Source organism: Centrocercus urophasianus, unplaced genomic scaffold (assembly GCF_019232065.1).
Source record: "Centrocercus urophasianus isolate 14NV4802_14NV808 unplaced genomic scaffold, USGS_Curo_1.0 seq_10, whole genome shotgun sequence".
Classification (NCBI taxonomy): domain Eukaryota; kingdom Metazoa; phylum Chordata; class Aves; order Galliformes; family Phasianidae; genus Centrocercus; species Centrocercus urophasianus.
Genome location: NW_024884142.1, coordinates 77,593,783 through 77,615,979, shown reverse-complemented (window position 1 = coordinate 77,615,979; position 22,197 = coordinate 77,593,783). Strand labels below are relative to the sequence as shown.

General features: G+C 36.1%; 1 protein-coding gene across 2 annotated transcripts in view; it reads left to right on the top strand.

Annotated features, from left to right (window-relative positions):
* Positions 1-20,298, top strand: part of PRKCE (protein kinase C epsilon) — a 271,209-nt gene extending 250,911 nt beyond the window's left edge. For both annotated transcript variants that reach the window (XM_042811519.1, XM_042811528.1), the window contains exon 15: positions 17,041-20,298. In XM_042811519.1, coding sequence (XP_042667453.1) covers positions 17,041-17,187 — 147 coding nt within the window. In that variant the 3' untranslated portion in view covers positions 17,188-20,298. The remainder of the gene's footprint in view (positions 1-17,040) is intronic.
* Positions 20,299-22,197: the final 1,899 nt, after the last annotated feature.

Below are 22,197 nucleotides of genomic sequence, written 5' to 3'. Positions count from 1 at the left end.
CTAGGTGTAATTTCAAGGAGCAAGATGTAGTGTTACTATATAGGAATATTTAGTATATTTCTTGGAGAATACAAGCCTTGCAATGCTACAGGTCCAGGGCTGCCAGAGCCAGCTCCTAGCTGCCTCACCGTGCTGCCCAGCCCTTCTCTGGAGGATGGCTGGATCACATCTAGTGCTTGAGCCAATTTACAAGTCTGTGCTGCTACAGGAAGTGTAAACCCCGGGTTAACCCTGCTGGCATCTGTTTGAAGCTTGTTTAATACTCTAACTGCTCTCCAGGCAGGTTCCTCAGAGAGCTCCAGACAGCCTCATTCATTGTGTAGCAGTAAGCCATATGTATAGTATCGCTCTTCCTGTTTTCATAAGAGTTTGGCCTTTCATCTCATAATCATTTTTGTTGCCTTGCTCAGTATTAATCAGTGTTTTGGTAATACAGGTATCAATCAGACTGTACAACTCCAGATTAGTTTTCACTTAATGCCTACATCTAATAAGTCTCAGAATCCTTGCATCTCTTCTGTTTAATGGCTGTTTTCCTTTGATGATCAAAGATGCAAATTCACTCTGACAATAGATATTCTGATAATGTCCACATTATTTTTATAAGTATTCTCATGGTGGTAGCTCTTAAAAGTCAGGAGGGATTTGGTGTATCAGGTATTTTTATTCTTCTGTCTTCTCAGTGCAGCTTCTATCTCTTTCTGGTAATTATTTCACTGCTGCTGTTCTGTAAAGCTATTCCTATTTTATTCATACCTGCTGTTTTGTTTCTTTTCTCCTTTTCTATTTACTTTATTGATATGTTGGTTGAATATTTCCATTTTAATAGTGATTTCAGATTATTTCAGAATAATTCTTGGTAAAATTTTGAAACAGCTGATTGCTCTCTAACAATTATTAGGATGATTTAATACATCTTTACACCTTTTTCTTTATTTTTCTTCAGGCTGCTTCAATAGCACTGTTTTTTTACGCTATTTATGTCTAAATTGTATATGTAAACTTTTTTAGCAAATTTGATTCCTACTGCCTAGTGGTTCTGTATGCTTATTTTTCTCTGAACTCTTATTTTATGGTGGTAAATTTAGATAGCATGTAGTTTGTATTAGAGGCAACTCTATTACCTTTATGTTTGTAGTCTACTTTCTCTCTATAATAACTTCCCTGGTGACCTCATCCGATCAGTTTTACTAGTAACTGTTCTGTACTTAGAAAGGGTATAGTTTATATAGTTACACTATGTTTATGATCCATCAGCTGTTTTATACCACTTACATAAATTTTACAACTGTTTGGATTTTTTTGTTGTATAGAAATCTTTGACCAAGATTATACCAAAATTTTTGCTTGTCTTCTTAACATTCAATGCTTTATTAGTTGAAAATTGAAACATGCCCAGACAGAAAGATCATGCAAATCTAATTGTTAATGATGCAACCTCAGAAATTGTAAAGGATTCTTGGGAACAATTCTCTGTAAGTGCTGAAAAGGTGATTTGGGATACTTGGCAAGCTAGAAGAAATTGCTTTGAAAAATAATAAAAAAGAAAAATAAAGGTAAGATGTTTAAAGCTAATAAATTAAATTCTACTTTAAAATCTACGTGGAAAGTTTGTCTCTAAATTCAGTAGTGGGAGTAGCCCTGAGATTCACTGATTTGGAAAGGTGAATGCAACAGTTCTATAGCTATGGATTAACTGAACATAAGTAATGATGTGTCTAGAACGTTTTTTGGGGTTTTAACATCTTTCAGTATTGATAAAGGTCTGTTGATTATTTCAAAGTGACTTCTAACATTAAAAAGGGATACAAAAAATATATTTAATTTTATGTTCAGGAAAGCCTAGGTTTATGAATATAGCTACAAATGAGGCCAAATTACTCAGAAAACAGACATTCTTACATTAGATGTGAGTGCACATACGTACAGGGAAAAAATAATGTTATACATATATGTAGTCATGCATGCATGCAAACTGGTATTTGTATGCACCTGTAAAAATCTGCTTATGCAAGAATGCGTATGTTTACACAGGTATTAGTCTATTTTCTGACCTGACAGGAAAGGTGACTAAGGGGGGAAATATAATTTCTGTATCATATACACTTTAAAAATATAAAACATAGGATTTATTCAGATGAGTTGTGGACAATGTAAAACCTTGATTAATTAAAGTCATTAGGGAAAGTGGTCAAACACTGAGGTCTCATCAAACAATGGAATAATCTGCCAAGGGAGGTCATAGAGGTGCTAGGGTGGTAATAAAAATTTGTTGCTTCAGTTCTGCATCACTACTCTTGTGATCCCAAAAATGTGTGGGCTCCTTGGTTAGCACAACAACCTTTCTTTCTTTTACCTTTTTTTCCTTGCTCTGAAATAATAGGTTGTATAAAAAGCTGTATCACATGGTACTGTTACACCTATGCCTCTCCATAGTTCAAGTTATGTCTCTTCAATTCTGCCAGCCTGAGCTTTGAATTTTTCAAGTGTACTTGGAAGAAATACAGCATGACTATTAGTCAGACTTTTGAAAGTTATTTCTAAATCTCATTCATACTGTGGAGGCATACAAATATATTCTTCACTATACCAGAAATATATCATTAATGTCCTCCTATTTTGGGAATGATGTGGTGATTCTAATGACTCTTTGGAGGCTGAAATTTCTTTCCTAACTGTCATTAGCCTTGGAATGAAAATCACTGAATTCCAAAAGATCCTTGGAAATCTGACTGTATTTTCTGAAAGCTTACAAGAGAGCCTAGAGCAGAGCACTCATAAAATTGGCTTAAGTTTAGTTTTCTAAGAAGTGATGGGAATGAAATGCCACGATGTGCTAGGAAGTACAGACAATGAAAACAGATTTGGTGTCCCTGACACCTGCTGTGAAGGGTTTTTACTGCTATTCCAGCATAGTGACTTGGAAAAGATGACATGAAGAGAGGAAAAAGCATTGTACTGTGATGCATATTATGTACCAGCCCTTCCTTTCATAAATCCAGAACAAAATCGATTTACTTTTTCTATATATTATTGTTTATTATACTAAGGGTTTCTCCCATGTGGAGCTATTATAAAGGTTAAGCTGCTATAGAAAAGGTAATAGCTATGAACATGTACATTAGAAATTAAGCAGACACTGAGGAGATATGAAGAGGATATTTATTATTTCTAAGCACCAGTGACCTTGACAGTATCTCTTACAGATTATTTCCACTGTTCTTAAAACATAATTCTTACAGTTTCACAGACTGTCTTAGCATTTGTTTAATAATATTTTTCTTCTCTGCTGCTCTTAATTCAGACACAGATTTGTAATTGCATATGCAAGAAAGAAGTACCATTTTAGTACAGGCAGATATCTGTTCTCCAAAGCACTTGTTATGAGACAGAACTCCCTCTGAGGCACTTTATTCCTGTGTATTTTGGCCCATACATTCTTCTGAAAATATTTTCATTCAGAGAAGTAAATCTCCCAAATCACTAACCATAACACCAGAATAACACTAGCCATAACACCAGGCTATGATTTCCGATATGGTTTTATTGCCCAAGAACCACAAAGGCATTGGTAGTATTCAGAGATTCTCTACTCTCTGTCTTTCCTGTTTCCTTGGTTATGTTTGGTTAAATTAGATTATTTTCATTTTCAAAGCACATTTGCAATATTAATAATGAAAACAAGGGAACGTTCTATTAATTTCTTGCTAAAGTCTTTAATGTTGTGGTAGATCTTGCTTAGTGCCATGATGGAATGATTCAGTCTATCCCGTAACAAATAATAAAACATACATTAAAAATAGTGATTGAAACAGATTACTGTTTGCCTTGAATGTGTATTTATGAAATTTATATTGTCCCATGTTGTTACTTATTGAAAAAGCCTATGTTTGAAAAAGTGAAGCAAAAGTCTATTTTGGAATATTTTGCTTTTACCTTAATTCTCTCCGTATTGCTCTAGATCTCCTGAAGAAATTCTGTTTGTTTCTGCCTTTTCTGAGAGCACAGCTAGCCAGCTGATGCCATTAACATCAGACAGGGAAGCTCACCGAGAGGTGTGCACAGGTGGCCTACAGGCTGATACAAATGTGTAATATTCCAGTTCCACTTGGCAGGGGCACAGGAACACCACTACACCAAATTTCACTGATTTGGCTAAAGTGATAGCATCGTGTAAGCCTCAATTTCTTCATGTTTTGTTTTGTTCTTTTGTGGGATTTTTATTTATTTATTTATTTATTTATTTTGGTAAAACAAGACGTGCTCAATGAAATTATTCTTATGTTTCTTATGCCATTGGTCACAATAGCCCAGTGTGCTGTGAGAAACTGTGAGACATAGGAAGATGTTAGGCACTGTGCTGCAAAGATGGCCTCCCAGCCTGTCCATTCCTGTTCTTCCAGGCTGTTTTCTGTCAACCCTTTATACACACAAAAATAAGAAGTCTTGTCCTTTTTATGTATCCTGTTTGTAAATATCAAAGTTGGAGATATTTGAGGCTTTGACTAAGGCATCCTCTACATGAAAAAGCTGAAACTCTGAGTCAGAGGGCAAAAAAAATGCTGGTAAAACAGATGTTTGCCATATGTATTTCCTTCTAGCAATTAAGCCAAAGTTTCATCTCTAATGGCTTTATCAGTGCCTGTGGCAATTCAATCTTAGTGTGGCTGTATGAAGATGAATTTAACAAAGTAATTGCATTATGATGATTTACTGTGAGCGTACAGCTTTTACAGAACAATATATTGTTTTAATTTTCTCTGTGTGTTCATAACTTCTTGATTTTACATTTTTAAATCTCACTTTCTTGAAGAGCATTAAAGACATGATGGGCAAGATGATCTACTGCAGGACTTTATCTTTCAGTATTGAATAGCAGCAGCTGCCGCCAAAAGGGCCCATATAGTTAATCTGATTTGATTCTCTTCATTTTGCAGTCTCTTCCATTCCTGCCATTATGTCACTGAGAATGTTTTCTGAATGCTTGTACGTTCTTTCTTCAGTTCTGATACTAGGGGATTGGTAGAGGATTGGCCTGGCAACTATAACCAGAGATCAGAGAAGTGCAGGATAGATAAGTTCTGCTAACAGCTTTTCTAGAAACTCATGGTGTGGCCCAGGATTTGTCACCTAACACCTTTGTGCCTCAGTTTCCACTCTGTGGTAATAGTAGCATAACAAAGTTTTGTGGCAGTGAAAAGATGTGACTGAGAAGATTTAAAATCCAAATGCTCATGATCAGCCAGGCTTTAAATTGGTGGAACACATGGCACTTCCCTTGGAAGAGTGTTCTCTGCTATACCAGACCTCAGTGTTAACAGATTTCATCTTGATCTTCAGTCTCAAATTTCCTACAATAATTTACATGTATCTTATCTCCTGTAACCCTAATATAAACACAAACTGTTATCAAAATCCCTCCCCCCTTAGTTATCACTTTCTGGGCCACGTTGTCTGTATGCAGTTCCCTTGTAAATCTAAACTCCCTTGTTAAGTCTTGACTTAAGGATGCCAGCAGCCAGCAATCTGCCCTCTTTCAATTTTGCGCTGCAGCAAAGGTTTGACACAAAATCATCCCAAAAGCCAAATTCTAGTGCTAGCCAATGATCGTGTTACAACTGGAGTCTCTGAGCACTGATAACTTTTTTTTCCCTCTCTCCCAAATGAGTGAAAAACTGGAAAAAATTCAAAAGCACTTCTTTTATGACATGTGTCAAGCTGGATGTCCACAGTGTTTGAGAACTGATTAAGAAACAGTAAATACAAATGCATACAGAGCGTGCAGCTGGTCTGCTTGCACAGGCAAACAGGCAGAAGCTGCACCTTCATACATAGGTTGGTGTCTCACTAAATGTCTCCCAAAAAGTGTTCAGTGAGACAGATGTGTGTTTAGAATGCTGCAGCAGCCATCTGCTGACTGTGAGAAATGGCTGGAATCCTTAAAGAGGGACCACATTTCTGGAGAAAACTTCAAAATATATGAGCCGGATACTTGACTCATCAGTCTTCCCAAGTTTTCAGATCTGTTTTCACACGCGACAGCTAACAGGCAAACATATTTTTAGTTTTTAGTGAGGGTTTTTACACTTGTTTGGGAAGTCATTATACTGTTATATCGGGATTTTTTTGGCACACCTCTGTTTTTGGTGACAGTGGATTGTATTGTCATTCATGCAAAATTATGACTTTGCATTGTGGGGGAGAAGCCCTGTAAAATGCAGTATCATTCAGTAGCACCAAGCAGGACGTAGGAAATTGCAGGCCAAGTAAATTTCTTTTTGTATAAATGTTCTCTCTTTTCAAGTTTGCTTCAGTGTGAATGTCCCTCTTTAAGGTAAGGCCTTCAATATGGGGAAAATATCAAGGTAGGTCCATTTTTAGGCCTAATAACCTTGAGGTGTCCCTTCAGTTCCATAATATATTTCCATTTGGTCATCACTGCATGGCAATGAGCATTTAGCAGGTGGGCACGCAAGGGGCTATCCTGCATGCTTTTGCATGAAGTGTTACTGCTTAGACAAAACACCAGAGTGGGATCCTGAGACCTCAGATACTCACATACCATTGTTAAACATTGCACATTATTTCCCACTTCCCTGCAGGCATTTTAGGAACAGGAAAACAGTGAGATTTCTTCTAAGGGTGACTCTGTGTTAATTAAAGATTAGTGTACAAAAAAAAAACGTTTGGGAACAGGGAAGACTTTATGTTTGTCAGAACTGCTAACATAAATCCTTTAAAAAAAAAAACGCTAAAGAAAAATGGTTGTGGGTTAACTTAGCCTTCTTATTATAAACCTTTATAGCTGCTGAAGTCCTACGCGCTAGCCCTGCCAAAAGGTGTCATGAAATAGAGTATTTCATGTGAGCTGGTTCCTAAAAGTGCCACTTTCCTGCTACTGGTTCCAGTGTTAGCCCTTCACTGCTGATAAGAAACATTGGCAACTGGTGGATGATGAGGTTCATCATCTCAGTTCAGCTAGCAGCAAGTGGTCATGAGAAGTAGTAGCAGAACTACAAGCAATGTATCCTGTACCAGTGGGTCCAGTAATGTGTCTGGGCAGGGCAGGACGGAGATGTCTGGCCTTCTGTCTCTCCCTGCAATGACAAAAGATCTTGGATTCCAAATCACTTCAAATACTTTAGGACTCTGCAGAACTGTGAACTTCTCTCACGTGTGAGTAGATAGCTTTCAAGCAACTTAAATCCAGCTTGTTTCACAGCTAAAAGACTCTGAGAGTAAGCAAGCTGATGTTTTTAGCAAATTTCAGTATTGTTTGCTCAGATGTACCAGGTTCTGTTTCTCAGAATGTGCTCATTTAGTCAGTCTTATTTTATGTTTCTTGTTCTCTACAGGATCTCTGCAGCAGCTGCCTTTAGCTATGATTGCCACAACACTAGAATTATAGAAGTTTGAAAGCTACTGTAGGATTCCAGTGTTTCTTTTGATTCTATACCAGGGATCCAGCAATATTTTGTTTTATTGAGTCCTGGTCTTTTAACACTAAACTCTTTTAAATTCAATGATTAAGTTCATTTAGCCATTTGTTAAACATATATTTTTAATTATTGCCCATTGCAGTGGAGTGATAAGCCGCCAGAGTGTTTCTGCTTTCCTTTCAGACTTCCTCAGAGTAGGACAGATTTTGATTCACTTCTTGGCTACGCTCTTCTCTAGACCTATGTTCATAAAACAATTTAAACCATTAAGTGAAATTGCATTATCACGGCTACTTACAGTACATTCTTAAGTGTTTAAACAGAAACGTTTTATTTTTGTGTTCATGTAAATAATATTTGCGGGTTATGGAGTATAGGAAAAGACAGATTTAAGATCTTAATTGCCTATGAGTTTCTGAAGGATTGTGTTTTCATTGAAAAGAATAGGAAGAAGGAGAAATTGACTGAATATATTTGTGCCTTCAGGTCCCCAATAACATCTCAAGTTCCCTGCAAGATGAGGTACCTGCTGTGCAAAAGCCTGTTTAAGTACACTATGAGAAACAATCAAGAGATCACACATATTCATGTAAAGGTGATTAAATATAGAAAGAATATTAGATCCATAGTGAGGAGAAAATTGCAGAAGTTTAATACAGATAAGTACCAGAACCAAGAATGAAACCCCTGCCACTACAAACTCTGCTAAATCTTACTGGGAACTTTTAATAAAACCATGCTCAGAAAGTGACAGTGAGATACTGCACATCCATGCAGACTATTCAGTAGTCTTAGTCTTCAGCCATTCTTGTCTAACTTTCTCCATTTGCATACAGTGAGACCTGCAATACCACTTCTCTGTTTAAGATAATTTTAAAAAAAAAAGGATAAAAGGACATAGACTGTCCCATTTTAATGTGTAGCTGAGAGTGGGGATAAGGCTCCCACTGCACATGCTTGCTATTACCTTCCATGCTGAACATTGGTACTTTGGATCTAGTGTCTTCTACTTATGAAGGAGGGGCTCAGAATCACATGATGTTGCTATATATTTATAATTTCATAATATGTTCAGGAAGATTCTCATAATATACTTGTTGTTTGTTGTTTTTTTTTCTGTGATAACATTGTTCAGGTGACTGTAGATGAAATAAAACACTGGGAAGTCAGACAGCTTTAATCAGGATACATGGCAGAGATGAGTCCTGCAATATCTAATTACATCAGCCACCTATTGAATAGTATTAGAATCTCCGTGATTTCTTTTTGTGCTTGCTTAACCCATGGAAAGCAGAATAAGCTTGTAAGTTCTCCCCACAGTCAGTAGCAATCACAATCAGTAGCAATACAATTAAACTAGTAGCCATTTGTTTTTCATTCTTGTGAAAATTAATTTTTAAAATTACAGCGATTTAGAGGAGGGCTAAGTGAATAGGGTATTTTCTATTTACCAAACTAGGAAAGTTTTACATGAACATGAACATATATGCAGTTTGCAGTAGCTATATGAGCAGCATATGGAGAAGGACATGGATGACTTCCCAACATTTGGTGCAGCATAGGCTTGCTGTAGTCAGATGAGCGTAAGGAAGATGGATCCAGATTCTTTTTAGAAGTAGCCAGTGACAAGGCGAGAGGCACTGGACACAAACTAGAACAGAAAAGACTCCATCTGAACAGAATTTATTTTTTTTTAATTAATAAGTTGGTTTTTTTTTTTAATGTGCTAGTGGCAGCACTGGCACAGGTTGCTCAGAAATGTTGGACAGTCCCTTCTTGGAGACCTTAAACAGCTGCCTGTTCTGGTCCTGGGCAAGTGGCTGTGGCAGGGATTAGACCAGGTCACCTCCAGAAGTCCCTGCCAAACTCAACATTCTCTGACTTTTGTCATGGGTATTTGTTTGTTTGTTTGTTATTGTTTTTTTAATACACAATACATTTTCACTACAGTTTTTCACTGCATCTCACCACTTGGCATCGCATTCATCAATTTTCTTGTAAATCACAAGAATTACAAGAATTACAAGAGTAGTGTCAAAATGTTCATTATTAAAGTGCCTGAAGTGAAAAAAAAAAGTTAAGATTATTGTGAAAACTGTTGTGATTCTGTAGCAGAATTGTGACTGCTGTGCTCTAAGTAATACTTCTATGCACTGTAGATCCTTTACAGAACAAATGTGTTCTGGTGACTCTGGGTAACCTGCTCTAGTGAGTGGTGACCATGCATGTAGCATGGGGGTTGAAACTAGATGATCATTATGGTCATTTCCTACCCAGGCTATTCTGTGATTCTGTGATTTCACTGCCCTGCTAGACTTCCCATATTTTATATTTTTTTCCATGATTTATCAAATGGCTCCTGGAAACCATGGGAATTCTAAGACCCTTTACCCAGGATTTGCCCTTGACTTGCAAATCCTCCTGCAACACCTTTTTCTTCAAACCAATCAGCTCCATTTTCTGAGTTTATTGCTTTGCATTGAAGTGTTATTGATCTGTAAGAGTTTCTACACGTGTATATGAGGACTTGGCAGCAGGTGGTTCAGCATGTGGCAGCTGCACCTGCCCTGACTGCCATAACACAGCTGCAATAACAATGGTTAAAACACACTTTCAGGAGCTCACAACCAAAAATGGTCTAACCTTGGACGTGTGCCAGGACATAAGATGGGAGGTGACATTCAGCAGTCGTGACCTTAGAACAGCTGAGGATTTCGGTGGAGGCCTGCCAATAAAATGTGAACTGGAGAGGCACCCATATAAAATCTGCTCTGCAGAGAGGATCATTAAATTGCAGTAGTAATTGTATTGTGCAGATGAAGGGCATTTTAATAGAATTACTCCATTTCTTTCTCTTCTCCCAAGCCCTCCCCACTCCACATAGATATATAAAATAATTTCCCATGTAGCTAAATCCTCAAAAACCTACTTTTAGGGTGAAAATTGAAAAGCAGAAATGCAAAAGTTGACATTTTTCCCTGCAACTTTTTTCACTCTAAAAAAGGCATGCTTTCTACCATCGCATAGCTTCTGTGCTGTAGTTATGTCAGGATTAAGTTGAAAAGGAAACAAGCTCTGATAAGACGGATGAGGTGAATCTTGTTGGTAAAGGATGACCATGGGCAAGAAGTTGTAGTAATGGCCTCCAGTGCAGCTCCTGTGAATTCTGTCTTCTCAGATGTTTTAAACAGAGGAAAGTCTTGTGCTTTCGCAATCAGGCTGTGAACAAAACAAGTTTAGTATGTACACTTCTAGGGCTGTGTGCTCTGTTGAGCAAAAACCCATACCCATGTATAGCCATAAGGTACAATGGTTTACAACATTTTATTATGGGTGAGGTTCATTGCCTAGACTGTGAGCACAAAGTGATTGTCACTGAACTTGCAGAGCTTTGATCTTCTTTGCTTTGCTGTTTTACATTATTGTATTTTTGGCTTATGGGATAAGAAAAGGCTGTGCAAAAGTGAAGTATTATGGTTGGCATCCTGGCGATATTATCATTAAATGTTTCTGTCTTCTAATTCTTTAGGTTATTCCTCCTTCCCTCCTGACCCACTTTACTTTCTTAGGAAAAATACATACTGTTTTGATACAAATGTAGCTTCAGTTTCCTGGGTCAGAAATTATTCCTCTTAAAATTCATAATTTGGTGAATTAGGTTGATATTTATTAAATGTCTATGTACTTCCATAACAGACTAGATTACAGCCTACATAGGTTGGCATACTTTCTAAATACTGCCTGTCTGTTAAAATCTTTGCTGAATATCTTTGTTATTCATTTCTTTCTTTTAATTTGGTGTCCTTTACATCTAATGAAAGAATAAATAATCTAGAAGCACAACATCTCACCCTCTACTTGGAAGTAATTAATGTTGGTATTTGTATTAAAACTACTTGGATTAAAAACCTTTTTTTATCATCATAACCTTTAGCTGATGCACTGTAGTTTATGTCCAATCTATTGCAACTCTTTGTCATGTGAATAGAGAAACGGAGATACTAAATAAAAAATACGTGTCTTTACAATTATTGTGATAGCTTGCATTTCCTATCTTCTCAAATTAGACATTCTAGAAAATATTTAGAATTCTCATATGACCTCTCTGTGCATGCAAATACTGTGAAGAGGTATCAACACGAGAAACAGAAAGATAAACCTGAAGTATTTTGCTTCTTAGCCTATTTCTTTCACAGTATTTGTGCTGAATTTCTATATATAGTATGAATTATATGTGAAAGTGAGTGCTCATTATGGTTTTTCTCAACTTTCTAGAAGCTGTTGCACCTTTATGAAAAGAAATCCACTCATTGGTGCATTAATCTCGGCCTCGCTGAGGTTTTTGTTTTCATAATAAAGACGGAAATGAGAGGACAGTGATACAGATGTGGGGTTAGCCACATGACCTTGTGCTTCAAACCGATTTGTCTTATGTCCTTAGTTTCATTTGTCTTTAAAAATAATCTGAAAATCTTGCTGGTAGAAACAAAATGCTAAGCGAGAAGGACTTCTTGGCGACACTGTCAAGCCTAGAACCATTTCTCAGTGAAGCAAAATTCTGGATAAAATTGAATGATACTGTGTAAATCTTTCACTTCCTGCTGCCCATCCTGTTCATTCTACGCTGTTGTCCCGTGCCCCTGGAGCTGCACAGCAAAAGCTGTAGCAACATCCTGCCCAAATTTAGTTTGTCTGGGACATGTCTGGTGCGCAGTTGATGTCACCATGTGCTGCACTGGAAGAGTTTCCCAGAATGACAAAGTCCAGAATTTCACTGTGGGCTTGAGGAGTCAAGCGCTGCCCCTGGCAGCAAACTGCAGTGCAGTAAAGATAAAGTATGTAATACAGTGACATAGAAAGTCCAGTGTATCTGAAGGACAGTGTTGACAGTATCTGAGACTGTGAAAACCATGGATGAGCTTTGTATGTGTTTTATGTCAAAAGATAAACTTAACTGAAAAATACAATAATTTTTTCTACTAACATATTAGTTTGTTGCTATACTGACCATTCCTTACCTCACCTGCTGATAGTAACTGTCTACTCTGGATTAACTCTTTATTCTATTTAACTGAGCAAAATGTGCAAATTGACGTAATGATTCTTGTAGTTATATTTAATTAAAATTTATATTTAACTCATCATTTAAATTTGTATTTTAGTCTGATTTTCCTACAAAATAAGATTTTTGTGGCAGTATTGTTTTCTAGCTTCCACTCTATCTTTCTTTCATCTGCTCTGCCTGTGAACTCATTGGACAATTCCAGCCCAATTTAGTAGAGGCACTGAGGATTCAAAGCACTTGAAAGGCTTTCAGTGCTTCTCTGCAAATTAAACAAAACGGAATAATGAAATAAAGGCACATACTTCCTAGTGCCTCCAAGTTGTAGAATTAATTTAATCCTTGTCAGACATCAGAGTCCATCAAGCCCCTTGGCTTGGCCTTGTGGAGGTGCTGAGGAGAGCTCAGGCATTGCTGAGTTCCCTGGTTTGGACCACCTTCTGCCACGTGCAAGGATTTCTGCAGCTTTTCAATTCCAGTGATTCTTTGTCATTCACATTTGCTTCAGAAGAGTAATGAAATGAATGGCAAGTTCTAGCCTTCTTAATGTATTTTTGTTGCTAAAAACAGTTAGATTTCTTCTCTGTTGGAACTCATATAATGTCACTTAGTAATCATTAACAGAAAAGGCTGGTAATCCTCGATGCTGGAGAGCTTATAAGACATGTTCTGAATTTTTTTTAAACTTCAGTTTGTGACTGAATGTAGAAAATTAATTTTTCGTTGAAATTATGGAGAAAATTAACATGGTCTGATAAAAAGTTGTTTAATATGTGCTTATTAATATCACATTACGTTCCTTTTAATCTTTTCATAATTATATTAAGATATTTAAAGGGTAAAAAATATTTTTACTCATTCAATAACAGTCTTTCTCCAAATCTGTACTGGAAAACTGAAAAAGCTGTTTAGGTGAAATAGCCTCAAGTTGTGCCAGGGTAAGTTTAGGTTGGATATCAGGAAAAACTTCTTTACAGAAAGGGTTGTTAAGCTCTGGCATAGGCTCTCCAGGGAGATGGTAGAATCACCATCCCTGGATGTGTTTAAAAACTGTTTGGATGTGGTGCTCAGGGATTTAGCGGAGAGTTGTTAGAGTTAGAGTAGCATGGTTAGGTTGAGATTGGACTTGATGATCTTTTCCAACCTGAGCAATTCTATGATTCTATGAAATGATATTTTACAAAGACTGTCTTCTAAAAGCTCTAATATCTTTACTTCCTTGCACGAAACTGTGATCTGTAAAGCGAATAAAACATGACTTTGACTTAAAAATGTCAATCTTGATGAGATTATGTTAATGATGAGATCATATTAATATTTATTAAATCATGATGATCTATTCCTGTGGCGTAACAGTGTTTCATCTGATCAGATAGTATCAGCAAGATGTAGTAGATTCGTCAAGTCTCCCAAGATAACTTGGTCATGCACAAGGTCAATGCTCTGATGGGATACCTATGAAGTGTTCACACTGCTAAGGAAAAAAGATTTAAAAATAGAATATGAAGCCAAATTATGCTTTTGTGTTGGGGACAGTTGTGGTTTAGAAGGGTTCTTGTTTCCTAATAACAATTGTTTCTTCAGTCATCTGAAATTAAGAAGTCTTATCTGGAAAAACACTTGAAAACATGAAAATAATATCTCGCACAGACTCAGGAGCTCTTGGCTAAAAGAAGAGAACCATGTAACTACTGCTTTTTTAGTATGCATTTGTTAGCCAATCTGAAGACTTTTGCACTTTGTGATTTTTTTGTTTTTTTTTAATATTTGACGTTGGATAATAGTGATAGTCTATTTTATCATGTGCTCTGCCTACCTTGCAGATCATCTTTCTTTTCTCTGCTCAGAGACAGCCACAGCCCTTCATACCCTCATGTTGAGCCCTCATGCTATAACTATATTTTGACTATGCTGTTGATCTGTAGAGTATTCACAGTGCAAGTACAAGAAGATAGCAATGTTAGCAGAAATGTAGCCAGACCTGTTTCATTTTAGAGGATGGAGCCTTGCAAAGTAGCCATAGCTTCAAGAAGAAACTGCCTCAGTCACTAAGGAAGACTCCTCAAATAAGTCTTTCCTTTGAAAAGTGCCTTGTTATGACCTCTACCTTTTGACTTATGGCTTAATCCTTTCAATTTTATACTCTGTAGTTTATGTAATCTCACTAGACCAGTTGGTTAGTTAGAGGCTTGCTAGTATATGCTTGCAACCTCAGATCATTTCCTACCTGTTCTGTTAAGAAGCTGGTTGATTTGTATCTGTGCTGCCAAAAAGATAGGGATTTTGTCCTAAGAAAGTAAAATATTTTTCTCCTTCTTTGGATATCTCCTTGAAGGCAGTCTTAAAGTAATGCTAGGCTTCTAAATCTAAGTAAATTCCTTTATTTGTTGTGTCAGAAGTGTTTGCGATTCAGAGTTCTTCTGGAAGTGCAATTATTTGTAATCAACAGGATTTAGATTTTTACAAGTACTCACCTGCACTCATTTTCACTTAACATCTTAATAGATCTCAGCGATGGCGTTCTGGAAAAAAGTAGCTATTATCAATTAATTGCCCCAGTTGGAATCTGGGAAATTTTCATTTTAATCTTTTAATTTCAGAAAGAAAATACAATTTTGCCAAATATGTTCAGTATGAAAAACCGAATAAATACATTTTTGCCAAATATGTTCAGTATGAAAAACTGAATATAATTCATATATCATGAAATTGTTTTCAGCCACTGTAGAGCTTATTTGCCCCAAATAGTTAGTGGTTAAAGTGTGAGTATAAGCAAGTTTCTCCTGCATGAAGCTACAGATCTGAATTTGAATTTTACTTTTTACAAACATTCACTTACCGTCTTCTGCTTTAGTGGAAATACTTGCAGCAAATTCATTGTATGAGTGTGTGAAAATATTGTGGTAGGACATGATGAACAGGAAGAATGCAGATATAGTTAAAATGTAATATAATTCAAAATTCCTTTTTTCTTGTTTTGCAGTATTTGAAAAAAATAAAAATAAAAAATCTAAGCTATATCCCTTACTTTTTATGCAGTTCAAAGTAGGCCACATACACTTTGTATGCAAATTTCTGTACAAAGTAAATATTACAAATATAGACAAGATAACCATATGTTTATATAAATATTTTTAAAGTCTATATTCTTTTCCTTTTAGTGGAACTTCGAAGATAGAAAATGTATATTTTTGATTGTCTGTACTTAGAAAGTACTTGGTTTGCAGTCTCTTTTTTTTCTGTAGTTATAAGCTTCTTACAAACTACTCAGGTGGTGCTTGCTATAGGTATGCCTCAGGCAGATCTAATGAAGAAAATACAATAATATATCTAATTTATAGGAAAATTTGTCTGCATTGAAAGAATGCCTCTACCCCATTTGGAATTCATCAGTGTATCAGTTTGAAATACATCATGTGTCATCCTTTGTGGCATACCTCTTGATGAGTTTATCATTTAACTTTGCACAACAAATAGCTATTCTATTTCTGGTATCATCTTCATCTTAGACATGGAGGATGGACACAAAGTAGGTTTTTACAGTGCTGTTGTGCCTCCATTAAGTGTCAGTCAGATTTCATGAAATGAAGAGAAAGGATAGACAAAAAAGGGAAAGGAAAATATTTGTTCCAATTCCCTGAACCTGTACATGCTTGAAATATGCTGCTAACATGAAAAATATGAATGGTATAGGTCTCAGGACAATGACTTTAAGGAACGTTTTCCCCCATGGCCTGATATTCTTTACATGCAAGTGGTTACAGATAGTTACTGTTGTGAGTGCCCTAAGGAAAATGAGCCAGCCTTTTCAATTCTGTCTCTGGTTAACAAACTTTCTCCCACTCATAGCATGTCCAATTGCAACCCATTGGGCCAAATTTACTGAAAGACCAAGGTTTTTTAGTCTTCCATGGAGAAATCCTGGTGCCACTGAAACTAGGGAGAGCTCTGAGATGGATTTCTTTGTAGCTAGACTTCTGTGCTTTGCTGTGTTGCTCTGAATTACATTAGTCTGCATTAGGACTTCTCAATGTTGAGCTCAAAAATTTTGGGCTGAGATCTGCTGTGATCTAATTTTAAAGCCAAATATATCCAGATACAAAGAAATGGTTAAATTAGAGTTAAAAGAGTTGGGTATATTGTGGGGAAATCAAATTCACTCTCTGCCTCTCAGATGAGATATCATTGTGTTCAAATCTATGAGGAAACAGCCACCAACTAAGCCAAAACCCTTTCTAAATTAGTCCTAATCTCAGCTTCCTGCTTTATCATCATACTGCTATTCCTTCGCCTGTCAGAGACCAGCGAGTCTCTGGGAACTCATTGATAGTACTGCTTCTCTGGCCTCTCCTGAATTCATTTATAGTTCTTGCTATTGTAGCTTCTCTCATACGTCTGTTATTATTTGTGTGAAGTAGCTCCTCTTTTATTTCAGCCATTCCATAAAATTCAGCCTTTTGGGGTTGGGGAAGCAGGGAGAGGACCTTTTATTTTGCTGTGCTATTCTACCATTCACCTTGTTTGTATTTTTCTTCTCAGAAAACCAAAAGGGATGTAAATAACTTTGATCAAGACTTTACACGAGAAGAGCCGGTATTAACTCTAGTGGACGAGACAATTATAAAACAAATCAATCAAGAAGAATTTAAAGGGTTCTCTTATTTTGGAGAAGAGCTATTGCCATAGACATCGTTAGGCTGACAGATGAATCATGCTGCAAGATGTGATTCTGAAGAGATCGTCAGATTACTGAGACTCAGTAGATCAAGAAGAACTACTTCTCTTACTCTGAGCCCATATCCCCAGTTTAAGTATATATTTATTGTTTTTTTTTTCTTTAATCTTCTGACATGAAAGCACTCTTAATTTCTGTCTCACAAAGCAATGCAAAACAATTTTGTATCAGAAATTGTAGATGTAACACACTGCCGTATATTTGCAACTATTATTCCAGAGATCTCCTCACAAGACAAAATTGCATCTTTTCATGGAAAATGGAGCCATGCTATTAAAAGTGATTTAACAGATCATGTCATGTAATTGTATGAATTTAAGCTGAGAAGGTGAGACCTGTTTCTTCTGCACTTGTGGTTACTGTGAGATCTGTGCTCAAATGTGGAACAAGTCACGTATTACTTACCCTTCAGTCAGTGAAGAAGTCTGCATTCTTTGGGGTGTAGTCCTCAACTATGAATGTCTTATTGAGGTGAGGTACAGACATAAAATAAAGCTGTCCAGAAGAAGAAGTACATCAATTCAGACTTTCAGTGAATTTCCTCATAAAATGTATGGAAAACTTTTAGGAATAAGAAGAGTAATGAAGATAACTGAAATTTTATTCAAAGAAAGATCCTATATGGATAGATATTAAAGGGCTAAAGAATGAAAAGCCTATAGTGCTTTAACACAGCTATATATAGGCATTTTACAGTTTTTTAGGCAATTGGATCCATGTTATTAAATTGAATATCCATTTAAATGAACCATTAATGTGATGGCAAGCTTGCAAATGTTTATAATTAATTTGACATTAAAAGTTAATTATAAACACTGTAAATCTGCATTTTCCATTGTAGCTAAGTTGATAAATAATTTCTTATTTATATTTATTTTCTCAGCAGTGTGTTACTTTTGCACACTTTTACAAAACCATAATACTACTGTGTTTGTTGTTTTTTATGTTTGAAATCTAAAAAGAAAACTGCTTTTAGAAGACACAAAATAAGGCTACACATGCGTTTTGTGGAATTGTGTTGAAAAACTGAAGATCAAACATTACAAACTGACATTATTGAAAGTTGTAAATTGAATTTTTTTGTGTATTAATTGAAATGGTAACTCATGTGGACAATATTACTAATGTGAAGTTACCTCCTGTAGATACGCTAACAGTGTTATGTACTTATATTTCCAGGAGTACCCTGTGGTTTGTTTTGTTTTTGTTTGGGTTTTTTGGGGGGGGGTTTTTTGTTTTTTTTTGTGTACATGTATCGCTGAGGTCATTTTATTATATATTTTACTGGACTGAGTGAGCGGTCATTGGAATCCATTTTAATTGTTGCACATGGATTTCCAGCTGCACAAAAATATATATACTTGTGATTGGCAAAGTGGCACTAAAAAGCTTTTTTGCCTTTTGTACAGGTGAGATTTTGTATATAGTGTTTGCTGCAAGGCCTGTGGAATTCATTGAATATAGAGGTATCAACTGCTGCATGTTCAGGCATACTATTAAAATGTTAGTCTATGAAAGAATAATTATAATAATGTCCATGTGCAATACTCTTGTATGTGTATTGGTTCAAGTTACTGTCAGAGAGATGAGGTTTTTGTTATAAAAAGATGTAGACATATATTAAGCTATACTAAATCTCCTGTATAGTTCTCTTCAACTCTATTATGATATGATAGAGCTAGGAAAGAGAAGGAATGTTACAAATCATGGTGGACAAAGTAAGAATCATTGGCTTTAAGAGATAATCTTGGTCTCAAGCAGATGAGTTAGTTTGTGTCAGTTTTACGTCTGGCTGCTCATAGCCTGTTACTGATGACAACATTCAGTTCCATTTTGTTTTGTTTTTAAAACTCAGGTGTAATTATTATATATATTCTTATGATGATTTCGAAATATTAAATATTATGATATATCAATTAATGTGTTGTCTAGCCTACAGGTGTAATAATGGATCAAGCCTTTAGTTTAATTTAATTTATCTTCAGTGATCTTTTGTACTGGGAAAAGACTAGCTTCTGGAGCTGAGTACCAGCACAGAAACATTTTAATGATTTCATCATCTCAATGTTTAAATTTCTTTCTCTTTTAGAAATATATTGTAGAACTGCCCATCAATTCATGTCTCACTACTGGCTCTGTTTATTTCTCATCACAGTTAGCTTTTGACATCCAGGCAAGAACTGATCACAATGCTGAAGTGTTCCTTTCCATAGGTGAGTAGACTGGCTAGGAAGGCAAGTTATTGAATAGTGCACTACTGTTTGTACAACACGAGGCCTTTACATAAAACTATGAGCGTTTATTTTGAAGGAATAAAAGCATCCCAGAAAGCTTTTTTAAAGTAAGGTATATTCCCATTTCTAACACAGAGATAAGCAGCAAATGTTTGTATTTCAAGAGGCCTCAACACATGCATTATTTGGTAGGATGCTAAGAGAAAAGTCAAGGAGATAAAAACTTTTGCATGGGCAGATATTTCTTCAATATAATTAGTTAGATCCTCTGCATTGGGTTTACATCAGAAGGTTTGTCTGTTACCTAGAACATTTTTTAAAGATAAATCTTAAAAATGGACATTTACATTTCTGCCTGTTCTGTAGACTCTTTCCTGTTCCTTCTTTGTAAAATGAGTGCAAAATGCCAAAAAGACTCTTAATAATAATAATGATTATGAAGAATCCATCATTTCTTGTTTTCCCTCCAAATAAACCTTACTAAAAAAAGAGAAACACGTTATTCTCTATAGGGTGAAAAATAATTCTCTCCAAAAAAGGATTAAAAATTACCTCTTCTTAAATTATGTGCAGAGTAGTTCTGGCTAAATATAAAATGTATTCAGTTTTTTGGGGGGAAGGTGGGGGGAGGAGGGGTAGGCTTTTTTTATTGTGAGGATTTATTTGTACAGGTTTTTTTTTTTTTCTTATGGATGTAATTTGAATCTCTTGCCATTCATTAGTGTTATTTCATCGTAAACATTATTACTGTGCCAAATGTACTGTATTCAAAAGGATGTGAATGTGTATTGTTTCGAAACCTAATAAATACAATGATGTTAAATCTTATTTTTTTTCCCAAAGTCTTCATGAGTATTTCCTAATGAGGAAGAAACAAAGATGAAGGATGAATATTTTTCCTGTTACGTGTTGTACAAAGTACCATGAGCTTGTCTTTTAGGAGTGGATGTTTGGCGAAGAGAGGATTTGCTAAGAAATTCATCTGTGAACAACTAAAAACTCCAAGAGAAACGCAGGTAACAGTGAGTGAACCATTTATCTTGGGCAATATAATATTTGCCCCCAGAACTGAACAGGTGAGTTTAGAGACTTTTATGTGTTTACCAGCTGAGTGATGGTTGCTGAGTTCTTAGCAGTCTAATCCCAAGATTTTGCTTAGCTGTATTGTTGAAACTCAGTAAGGCACTTCGCGTGCAAACATGTGAGACTACTTTAGTCTTCCATTTCACTGAATAGAAGGATTAATGGTATGTGTAAGTCTAATTTATTTAATTAGAGATTTAATTAATTAGACACTGTATTAAATGGTTTATATAACTTAATCTGTCAATGTGACATTATCTGAAATATTTCAGTATTTCATTGTGTTTTGATTTGAACCCCAAATTCTTTCAGTTTTCATGGTCTAAAATTTTTAACATTTGCTTCAGAAAACCAGCTATCAGCATGATCTGGCACTGAGTCGTTTACCACTTGAAGGTAGACTAGATAACCTTAAAAATATATATTCCTGAGTTGGAAGTATGCTTTATTTTATTCACTGCAGTTTGTCTAATCCTTCACTTGTTTTCTTCACACTGAGTTTTTTGTTATTATGCACTGTACAGTCAGTAAGTGTACAGAGGTGTAAAATCAATTGGTGTACAGAGTTTAAGACTAAGTAAGATTATCACAACAGGAAGATAATAAATGGAAAATGTTTACTGATGTTGTAGGCTTGCAATATTCTCCAGAGGAGTGATCTCCAGGAAGAGATCCTTCCTCAGTGGCAGTCAGCACTTAAATGGGATGTAGGAGAGGTGGAACCAGGCTCCAACCTTTCCGATAGCACAGGTGCCTTCACCTGTGCTCCTGTAGCTAAATCATTGCTTGCCTCAGGTGGTCAATCAGAGGTTCAGGCCATGATTCAGCAGTTCCCATATATACACATATTCTGAATTCTGTGTATGGACAACATTAGCATAGGCTTTGTTGTCTAGATTTTGCCAGTTAAACAACTATGTAAGATCTTCAGAGTATGTTTAGCAAAATTAAAGCATCTAAAGGACTTAAAAATCACTCTGCAAAAAAACAGGCATAATTGGTCTCCAAATGTATTAGTCCATATGATTTTTCTCTTACTGCCATAACTAATGTCTTAGAGGTTTCCAGAACACAAGTGATGCATGTAAGAGTTTTTATGCTTGCTGATCGAGTGCAAGATTTTGAAATCTTGGAAAAAACTGTTGAAACAAGTCCAGAAGATTCCTAAAACACCTCTGGTGATGTACTTTGATGCAGGTACTAAAAGGTACCCACCTAGATTTGTTGTCTGTAAACAAGTGGTGATTGGTGGCCATATTAGCCATAGTGGCTGTGAAGTAGTCAAGATTAAAATCTTTGGTGATAGGAAATAGGTCAGCAGTGGCCACCAAAACTTCAACCCTGGATATAGACAAAGCAGGCTTTAGGCTGCTCAGGGAACTAGTTGGCGAGGTCCCTTGGGAAACTGCTTTTGAAGGCACTGGAGTCCAACAGTTCCAGCTACTCTTGAAGTGCACCTCTTAAGAGCAAAGTGCAAATCCAAAATGTTGGAATTCATGCAGGTGGAACAGACAGTTGGCTTAGATGAGCAGGGAACTTTTTGGAACATATGTGCTAAAAGAAATTGTATGGACACTGGGAATGAGGTTACATAACATTGTGTTCTATAGAGAAGCTGTTAGCCAGTGCAGGGAGAAAATTCAT